Raw genomic sequence first — 10571 nt, forward strand, 5'->3', positions numbered from 1 at the left:
TGACAGTTTCAACAATTATATTATCAACACTCCTCCTTGACTTTGGAACTGCAAACTCCAAGCTTTTGTCTCAAGTATTCAAATTTAGCTATTGGAAATGCCTTGGTCAAGATGTTAGCACTTTGATTCTCTGTTTTGCAGTATAGTAAATTTACTTTTCCTTCCTTTCGAACCTTTCTTAGAACAAAAAGCTTTATCTTGAAATGCTTAGTTATGCTATGAAATGCCGGATCATTGACAATTGATGTTGCAGCTTGATTGTCAACAAAAATATATATGTTTTCTTCTTGTTCCATATGCAAATCTATCATAATTTTCTTGATCCAAAGAGCTTGATTCATGGCAGTAGCAACAACTACATATTTCGCTTCTGCGGTTGATTGAGCTATAACATCTTGCTTTTTATAACACCAAGAAAAACTCCAGAACCAAAAGAAAAATAGTAACCAAAGGTGCTTCTCATGTCATCAACACAACTTGCTCAGTCACTATCAAAGTATTTAGGAAGCTTAAAATTATGAGAATGAGAGTACATCACATCATAGTCTAAAGTGCTTTTAATATATTTAACAACTCATTTGGTAGCTTGAAAATGTATTTCACTAGCACAATGCATGAATCTTGAGAGTAAACTTATAACAAAAAAAATGTCAGGTCTAGTTGTAGTAAGATATATTAAACAACCAATCAAGCTTTTATAATATTTTTCATAAACTTTATTAGCTCTATCATCCTTACTAAACTTTTACTTTTGGTTCATTGGAGTTGTAGTGCTTTTGTAGTCCTCCATATAAAACTTTTTTAGTATTTCCCTTGCATACTTTTTTTGGCAAATGAAAATTCCACCATGATCTTGTTTCACTTCCATTCCCAGAAAGAAACTCATCAACCCAAGGTCTGTAATTTCGAATACTTTGAGCATTTTAGCTTTGAACTCTTTTATGAGTTTCTCATCACTTCTTGTTACAAGCAAATTGTCAACATAGACAACAATAGTGATTAAATTTATATCTACCAATTTCACATATAATGCAGCTTCGCTTGGACTCTTAATAAATCTAAGATCTTGAAGATGATCATTTATCCTATTGTACCAAGCCCTAGGAGCCTGCTTAAGACCATATAAGGCCTTCTTCAATTTATAAACTTTTCCCTCCTCTCCTTTGATTTGAAATCCCTCGAGTTGCTCTACATAAATGTCCTCCTGCAAGTAACCATTTAGAAAAACAGATTTTACATCTAAATGATAAACTTTCCACTTTTTGTACGCAACAAAAGGCAAGTAGCATTCTAATTGTATCAAGGTGTACAACAGGAGCAAATGTTTCTGAAAAGTCTACTCCAAATACTTGAGCATAGTCCTTCACCACCAACATGACCTTGTATTTATTTATAGAACCATTTGAATTGAGTTTGGTTCTATAAACCCATTTGACCCCTATAGATTGTTTATATTAAGGTTTGTTTATGAGCTCCCAGGTGTCATTTCTTTGAATCATCTGCAGTTGTTCCTTCATTACATTTATCCACTTTCCATGCTTCTTGGCTTCTTTGAATTTTGTACGTTCTAAGATAGCCACATTACTCCTTTGATAAATCTCAGACAAAGGCCTTGTACCTCTTACGAGAATGTCGTCTACATTATCTTCAAAGAATTGTGGGGTTTTTGGCAACTGCTTTTTTATTGACTTCTCCCAACTCCATTCTTGATTTTTCATGAATTTGACATCTCTACTTACAAGAATTTTCTATTTTGTGGTTGAAAAATTTTGTAAGCTTTGGAGGTGTTGTTGTATGCAATGAAAAGTCTGAGTTCTACCTTCTTATCAAGCTTGTCTCTTTTAATTTATGGAAAATAAGAGAAACAAACACAACCAAATATTTTTAGATTGTGTAAATCTAGTTTGTACCCAAACCAACCTTCAAATGAAATTTTTTTTGTTCAAGACTCTAGTTGGAAGTGTATTAAGCAAGAACACAAAACTGTTTATAGCCTCTGTCTATAGCTTCTTTGGCAACTCCTTTTCATGCAGCATACACCTTGTCATTTCCATGATGCTTCTATTCTTTCTCTTACTTACACCATTCTATTATGGGGTGTAAGGTATGGTAAGTTGGTGTTCTATGCCAGCTTCATCACAAATTTATCAAAAATGTCATTAATGTATTCTTTCCCATTGTCAGATGTTATTGTTTGCAATCTACCACCACTTTAATTCTCCACCAACGCTTTATATTTCCAGAAAATATTAACAACCTCAATCTTAGATTTAAAGAAATAAATCCAACAATATCTGGTATAATCATCAATAAATATAATATAGTATTTATTAGCATTTAAAGATGATACTCTCTGAGGTCCTGCAACATCTGTGTGTACCAGCTAAAGCTTTTGAGTTGCTCTCTAAGTTGATTGAAGGAAATGGTTTTCTGACTAGCTTACCATATCGGCAAGCCACACAATTAGCCAAGTTGTCTTCAAGTATTGAAATACCTTTCACCAGGGCATGTTTGTGCATGTATAAGAGTCTAGCATGGTAGAAATGTCCAAGTCTTTTGTGCCATAATTCAACATTGGTGATTATGCTTGAAAAAGTTGTTTGATCCTCCTCCATTAGATTTAAAGCACAGCTTTTTACTTTCATTTTTACCTTGAATACATCTTTGCCTTTTGCATCTTTGATCACGCACCAATTGTCTTCAAATATGATTTTGAAACCCTTTTCTACAAGTTGTGCAACACTCAACAAATTTTGTTCAATGTCAGACACATATAAAACATTAGAGATATATTTCAGACTTGTTAATCTTTCAATAACAACAGTCCATTTTGCCTTGACAGAGATGAAGTCACCATTTCCAATTTTTACTTTGGAAACAATGCTTTTATCCATCTCTTTAAAAAGCTTCTGATCGTTGGTCATATGGTTTGTGCAGCCACTGTCTATTAGCCATGAGTCACTGGAACTGTTGCTTGTAACGAAATATGTTGCAATAAAGAGTTGCTCGTCTTCTTATTCCTCTGCAAATGCCTTTGCCTCCTCTAGTTTAAACTTGCAAATTCGTTTTATATGTCCCATGTCACCGTATTTTCTACACTTGACATTTGACCTCTACCAACATTTTCTTTGGGATGGTTTGTCTTTTTGCAAACGGACAAGGAGGAAAGGTCTCACATTGTTGCTTATTGGAGCATTCTAGTTTTTGAATTTCCACTTATGGTTCTTTTTGTCTTTTCCATGTTTTGAGTTTTGTGCCTTTGTATGAAAAATACCTTGTACCACCTCTTTTTGCATCATTATTTTTCTCTGCTCCTATGCTTGTAAAGCATTTATCAATTCTTCCAAGGTGATGGTTGATAGGTCTTTTAACTCCTCTAACAATGATATCTTTGATTTATACTTTTCAAGTACAGTGACCAAATGTTTTGCACTATTATTCCATCAAGAAAGTCTTTCCTGAGAAGCCGCACTTTAATTGCTATGCTTAACAGTTGGTCAACATAGCCTTTAATTGTTTCTATCTTCTTCATATTTTGCATCTCAAATTCTCTACCCAAGTTGAGAACTTGCATGCCTTTAGTTCTTTCATATCCTTGATATTCATATTTGAGATAATTTCAAATCTCTTTGGCAGACTTGAAGTTCATAATTCTTGTAAAACTAATTTTTGACACAGTAGAAAAAAGGCAATTTTTGGCTTTAGCCTTTTTTGTCTTCTTATCCTTGTGATACCTCATTTGAGCCACGTTGGATTCTTAGATAATTCAGGAACATCATAATTTTTGTCTACTAACTCCCAAAGATCCAATGCTCAAGATGACTGATCATTTTTGCAGCCCATAACTCATATTCCTCATCATCAAAGATTAGTGATAGATCTGCTGTGTATTGTGATTCTCCCTTCATTAGTGTTTCTTTCAACTCAAAAATCCCTCAAAGATAAGAGCTCTGATACCAATTTGTTTTTTTTTTTAGTTTATTGATCTAAAGGGTGAAAGAAGACAAATGGAGACATGTAACTTCTGAAGGCTTATTTTATTCAGATGCATAACAACTATTTATAAAACAAATCTAAAATAGAGTTTGTTGATAGATAGAAACTATAACAAACCATTCCTAAAAGAAAGGATCGAAACAAATTTATCCTCATAGTCAACATGACGTTTATTTTTAATAACAATAGAATAAAAATTAAAACTACAGTTTTATTCGACGGTTCCAACAGCCATATTATCATATCAAAATATCAAACAACCTGCTTCCATTTACTCTGACAACAAATCTGCTATATATTTGGCCCATAATCTTGTCTTTCATTAGAGGACCAAATATATAGAGATAGATTGCCACATTGTTTGAGGAAAGATTAAGAAAGGACTGGTTCATTTGCTCTTTGTTCCCTCTAATGACCAATTGGTAGATCCTTTACAAAACCACTTCACTCCACTTCCTTCAAGGCTTTCATCAACAAGTTGAGACTAAAGGACCTCCACCATCTAACTTGAAGGGGGATATGAAGATAGCTAATAGTTTTGTTTGTTAGCAATTATTACTATTAGAGAGTTAGTTATAACTATGAATATGTCCGTTGATAGTTATTACAGTGTTAGTTGATTTGTTATATAAAGCCTCCCTAAGTAGCTATTTTGAGTAGAACATATGTACCACTTTTGGTAGATTATTGAAATGCACTTTCAAATTCTCTTTAACATCAAGAGTTAACGAAGAAGATGCAAAATTTTTGCATAAAACAATTTTTATTGTTTTTCTCATTTTTGCTAATGGAACTAAATGTCCAATTCTCTCTACAACGGGAAAGGATTTGTATCTCAAAATATACCCATGCCTATTTCCTTCAACATTTTGTCATAAGAAGATAGAGAAGACCCTTGTTAGATGGGGCTTCTTGTCCCACTATATCTGCTGAACAAAATTTGCATTTAATAGCCCATTTTGGTAATGACGAAGTTGAAGATGTAATCTTTTCATGTGTTGGAGATAAAATTCCTAGACCTGACGGGTTCAATTTTACTTTTATCAAAAGATTTTGGGCTCTTATAAAGCAAGAGGTTTTTGGAACGACAACTGACTTTCATCTTAATGTTTCTCTCCCAAAAGCATTGCACTTATATTTTGTTTGTCTCATTCCTAAAGGACGGTGTCCTTAACTTGTGTCAGATTTTAGACCTATTTCCTTGGTAGGATGTCTGTACAAAATCTTATCAAAAGTTCTTGTAGAAATATGTAAAAAGGTGTTGAATAGTGTGGTTGAGGAGCACCAAACAGCGTTTATACCACAGTGGCAAATGCTAGACAAAGTTGTTGCCTTGAACGAGAGCTTTGATTATGCAAAGAGATCGAAAAAGTCATGCTTTATCTTAAAAGTGGATTATGAAAAAGCATATGACTTCTTGAAATGGTCATACCTTCTTTACATGCTTAAGAGATTCAGTTTTAATGATAAATGGTGCAAGTGGTTGGAGTCATGTGTTTGTGGAGACTTCCTTTCAATTCTTGTCAATGGAAGTGCAACTAAATAGGTGAAAATTGAGATGGTGTTGAAGCAAGGAGATCCATTGACACTGCTTCTTTTTGGATTGGTGGCAGAGGGGTTGGGAGGGCTTATGAAGAAAGCGGTTTGGAGAAGGTGTTTACTGGTTTTCCAGTGAAGAATGAAGTTTTGTTTTGCATTTTCAATTTGCAGACGATATAATAATTATTGGCGAAGCTTCTTCACAAAACCTATGGGGTATTAAAGCCGTGTTAAGGAGCTTCAAATTAGTATCCAGATTGAAAGTGAACTTCCATAAGAATAGCATTATTGGGATTAATGTGGATGAGGAATTCCTAACCCAAGCATCTAAGTTTCTCCATTGTAAAAAAGGTTCGGTATCATTTCGTTTCTTAGGGATTCCGGTTGGAGCAAGTTCGTGCAATATGAACGCACTGAAACCTATACTTGAAGCTTTGAAAATGAGGTTAAGATGCTAGAAAAATAGATTTATATCTATTAGAGGGCGCGTGACATTGCTAATTCAGTGCTTAATAGTGTTTCGATACATTATCTCTCTTTCTACAAGATGGCAAAAAAGGTGTTTAGAGAGGTGATTAAAATCCAAAGGAACTTCCTTTGAGGAGGCGTGAAGAACGTCCATAAAATACCATGGGTGAAATGGGATATGATGTACAAAAGCAAGAAAGTAGGAGGCCTTGGTGTAAAACACGTTGAAAGGTTCAATTGATCCTTATTGAGCAAATGGCATTGGAGAGCTTTGATGTCCAAAAATGATATTTAGAAGAAGTTACTAGCTGAAAGATATGGTCCTTCGTATGCATTACCAAATTCAAATATGCTGCCTAATAATGTCTCTTTATGGTAGAAAGATGTGAGAAGGGTGGGGAGGCTAAAGAACCAATGGTTTCATAGGAATATAAAAAAGTCTTAAGAAATGGTGTTGATATGTTCTTCTGGACTGATGTGTGGCTTGGAACAGAGTGCCTAGCCTCTTTATTCCTAAGGTTGTACTCAATTTGTACAGATAAGGAAGCCAAAGTAGCATAATATGGAGAGTGGGTTAGTGGGAGGTGGATATGGAGTATTAGTTGGAGGAGGGGCCTAATGGAAAAGGAAATTTTACTCTAACCTTTTGTCTATTTTGTAGGGGATTCAACCTATACAACATCGAATTGATCATTGAATATGGTTGAAGGATTCTTTAAATGGTTACTCTATTAAAGTAGAGTATAAAGTACTTTAGTCTAGTATGATAGTGGAGACCTTCTTATGTGATATGGAATTACAGGCGCTGTCAAAAATGTGGAAGTCATGGTCCCCACATAAGTTTCAAATCTTCTCATGGCAAGTGATCTTGGATTTATTTGCATCAAAAGTAAATCTAATAAGATGCGGGGTGAGACAACTTGAAGACGATACTTGTGTGTTGTGTGGAAATCATTCTGAAAATGCAAAACATCTATTTCTTCTTTGCCCCTTCACAAAACAAATTTGGGTAGCTATTTTGAGCACGTTAGATGTTCAGGTATCGCTGCCAACATCTATTACTAGTCATGCTTTATGATATCTAAGAAAAAGAGGCGGAAAGCCATGTGGATCATTTGGTCCACAACAGTTTGGAGTATATGGAAGATGTGAAACAACATTATTTTTGAATAGTTAATTGCGAATTCAGCATTGATATTGGAGCATATTAAACTCAAGACTTAACAAATTATAGTTGCACATTCGCCTACATCGGTATTTTCATTTATTTTTTAAGCTTAGAACCAATGGAAAGTTGAAAATTGTTGTTTCTATAATTGCTAGATTAACATATTTGTTTTGTTTTGTGTCTTTGTGAGTGACTTCTAATACTAGACTGTGTTAGTGTGTAACTTGGTGTCCGATATTATTCTCATATATTATTTTTTAACATATCCAATACTTTTTATTATCAATATATTTGAGCTTATATAAAATATTTCCATATGAAATATTAATAAATTATATATGATCGTAAAAATATCATATTTTATGTTTTATAAGATAAAAATTGATAATAAAATATTGCATATCAATAATCATACATTAGCTTTTGTAATTTGACATTTCCTCTCTTTGGTTAATTTTTTAATTAAATTAAAAATAAGATATAAAAAAACCAATTATGCAGCTAAAATTTTGATATAATGTTTATGACAATAATGATGTGCTCTTTAATTAAAATCAACGTTGCAGTTTGATATTAATCATTGATAATTTTAATTATTCAGATGAAGTAATATTTGTTGAGCTGAAATATCCATCTTGAACTGATTTGACTGGCTATTCATCAATTCTTATATATATTTTTTAATCATTGATAATTTTTTCGGTGTTTTTATGTTTAGATCTTTAATCAATCATAATTACGATCGACTCCACAAGTACTGCAGAAACAAACCTCGCTCTTCACAGTTGCGTTCTAAATGCAGAAGCACCATTCTTTTTAGCCTTGAGCCCGGTTTTAAATTTTAGACTACAAAACTACAAATAGACGCGGGCCTTCAAGCGAAACAAACAAGTTGAGTAACTTTTTTTGTTGAGTAAATTAATTATGATGGTTTTAAACATTTTGATTAAATCCTGGCTGAAGCTCCTCAGGCCAAAAAAGGAAAAACCCTAAGAGGGTTTGAGACACATTGAAAATTGTCATCTCAAGAATGTTATAGACTTTGATTAATGCTGGTCGTGGTCCGTTATTTGTAAGAAAATTTCTTCACAAAAAAAAAAAATCTAATTTAAAGCATAAGAATAATAAAACAAGTAATTGCAAAACAAAAAAGAAAAGAAAAGTTGGGTTGTCATTTTTCTTAAAAATTGCTCTGACTTATCTATCTCCTTGGGTATGAATTTACTATATGTATATCTAATCTCTCTGTTTTTCTTTTGATGATATGAACATCCCGTCGCACGAATTAAAAAAAAAATGATTGAAACACGTAAAAATCTAATTTAGGGACAAAATGATTTGTTATTTTTTGAGATTTTGATAAGTTGTAGATAATTATTTGTCGGAAGCATCAATTAGTACATGTTACATTCCGGTAAATTCATGGGGAAGAGGTACCCTTATTCTAAGTGAGAACAAAGTAACGCATGTTCAATTGAAAGTGAGTTGGTACTTAGGAGATTTGTCAGGTCTAAAAAGGCCGAAGTGTCTCTCAGTTTCTGGATCATCCTTACGATTTTCATCAAACATAGCAAAAAGGTAAGTCTCTATGGGCCAATTTGGCCTCTTTGGAGTCCCACCCTTGACGTGATTAATCAAATTCTTATAGTAAGTTCCAGCATTCTCAATTGTGGCTGCAACCTCACCATCAGATGGCCACCCACTCTCAGATACAACAACATTCACATTGGATGCCCCTGCCTTTTCAAGAGCAGCATAGAGAGAATCCAACAACGCATCAAACAGGTTTTGATACCCAACCTCGTTTGTTCCTTGTTGAGTAAACAATGCATATTCAAGACTTATGTGTTGTTGATGATCATCAACATAGGAGAAGTAAGGGTACACATTTGCAAGAAGTGGTGCCCCGTTACTCGCTAGGAAATCAACTATAGGCTTTATATATTGAATTGCACTATCACTGAAAACCCCATTATTGGGTGGGTAAGGGTTGGCTACAAGACTAGTTTTTATTGCCGTGGAGACCTTGATTTGGCCTTGTAAGTTGGCTGAGGAAATTGCATTTTGAATGTTTTGCATAACGGGAAGAACATAGTTCGCTCTAGTGTCACTTGGTTCAACTTCGTTACCAACTGCAATGTACTTAAATTTGACATCAGCTGAATAAGCTTTGACATTTGTATTGACCCAATCTGTGGCAGCTCCAGCATCGGTGAGAGATTGAAGTTTGTCATTAGGGACACCAAGGATCACCTCAATGTTTGAACCTCTAAGGGCTTGAAGGGCACCTTCATTTGGATCGTATATCCGCATTCTTCCAATGCCGTTTGATTTGTATAAATCCACTACTTCTTGTGGTGGTGGGAGATTGTTTCCATTTGCCCCATAACAAGCACCCAAGGTTTGTGCAGCTGCATCATATTGAAGCACAAGTAAGCACTTTAGAGAGAAATTCAAAATTGACTGTGTGAGATTGAATTTGTTAAATAGAAGAAAAGGTTTTAACTTATTGTTGTTTAATATCTTATTTACAATTTTGACCGAGTCAATCATTATTAAAGCATGCAGTAAAGTCTCCATGAGAAGTTACATTAATACTCAAAAAAGAAGAGCCATACATTAAAAAGAATAAACTCTGGCTTTTATCCTATCCGAATCTATCAGATAAATCAATCTCTATTCTCTTATTAATATATAAGGGGTTTGACAAACACAACATATAATCAAATAGAAATTTACTAATGATAGTAAATAATCATTCACGATACCAAGAATTGAAGTTAAGAGAGAAATAAAATGGAAAAGTGAAGAGTAATCTATCCGATTTTAGGAGTGTGGTCGACCTGGAGATTCTCGTATGAATTTTCGATTCACAAGGACTCATGGTAAAATAACAGGAAAATAAGTGTAATAAAATACCCGTTAATTCTACTTCAGTGAACGCTAACATTCCAATAAGCAGCAATATGACAGACATGGTGGTGTAGCCTCTGGAGAACAGTATATTTACCATTCTTGCTGCATCAAAATATTATAAATAAACTCTTAGAACTTAGAAGTGATATCTTTTGGTCCTTCTTAAGAAACTATATATAGGCATAAAGATTACTCACTACCCACACGGCAGAGACTTTGTTTGGTCCCGTCAAGCTCTCCGGGGTCCATTGCGTGAATTCCATACCATTTCCTTTCAGCTGCAAGGGCAAGCTACGTGTACCTATTCCACAAATTTTTCCACAAGTCCATTCTATCAACCAACCCATTTTCAAATTCACGTAAGTGTTAAGCGTATGTTTGGATTTATGTCTTTTATTATTAGATTCGTTCTTTTTCATACACGATCCTAAGACTAGTTTTGTTTTTACGGTTTTAAAGCATATACGATGCTCTTAAATACGGT

At 34.0% G+C, this 10571-nt stretch overlaps 1 protein-coding gene across 1 annotated transcript; it reads right to left on the reverse strand.

The window, feature by feature from the left end:
* Window positions 1-8495: 8495 nt before the first annotated feature.
* On the reverse strand, window positions 8496-10234 carry LOC113869123 (glucan endo-1,3-beta-glucosidase-like). Its single transcript, XM_027505281.1, has 2 exons — window positions 10091-10234; window positions 8496-9582 (listed from the first exon to the last, which is right to left on the reverse strand). The coding sequence occupies exons 1-2, from the start codon at window positions 10182-10184 to the stop codon at window positions 8642-8644; spliced, it is 1035 nt and encodes a 344-aa protein (XP_027361082.1). The 5' UTR covers window positions 10185-10234; the 3' UTR covers window positions 8496-8641.
* Window positions 10235-10571: the final 337 nt, after the last annotated feature.

Source organism: Abrus precatorius, unplaced genomic scaffold (genome assembly GCF_003935025.1).
Source record: "Abrus precatorius isolate BTA unplaced genomic scaffold, Abrus_2018 Scaffold6, whole genome shotgun sequence".
NCBI classification, from domain to species: Eukaryota; Viridiplantae; Streptophyta; class Magnoliopsida; order Fabales; family Fabaceae; genus Abrus; species Abrus precatorius.

Excerpts from the sequence above, each read along its gene's own strand:
- LOC113869123 (XM_027505281.1), bottom strand. The coding sequence starts at position 10,184 with ATGGTAAATATACTGTTCTCCAGAGGCTACACCACCATGTCTGTCATA. Across the intron at positions 9,583-10,090 it reads CACTGAAGTAGAATTAACGG|CTGCACAAACCTTGGGTGCT; the intron begins GTATTTTATTAC and ends AATATGATGCAG.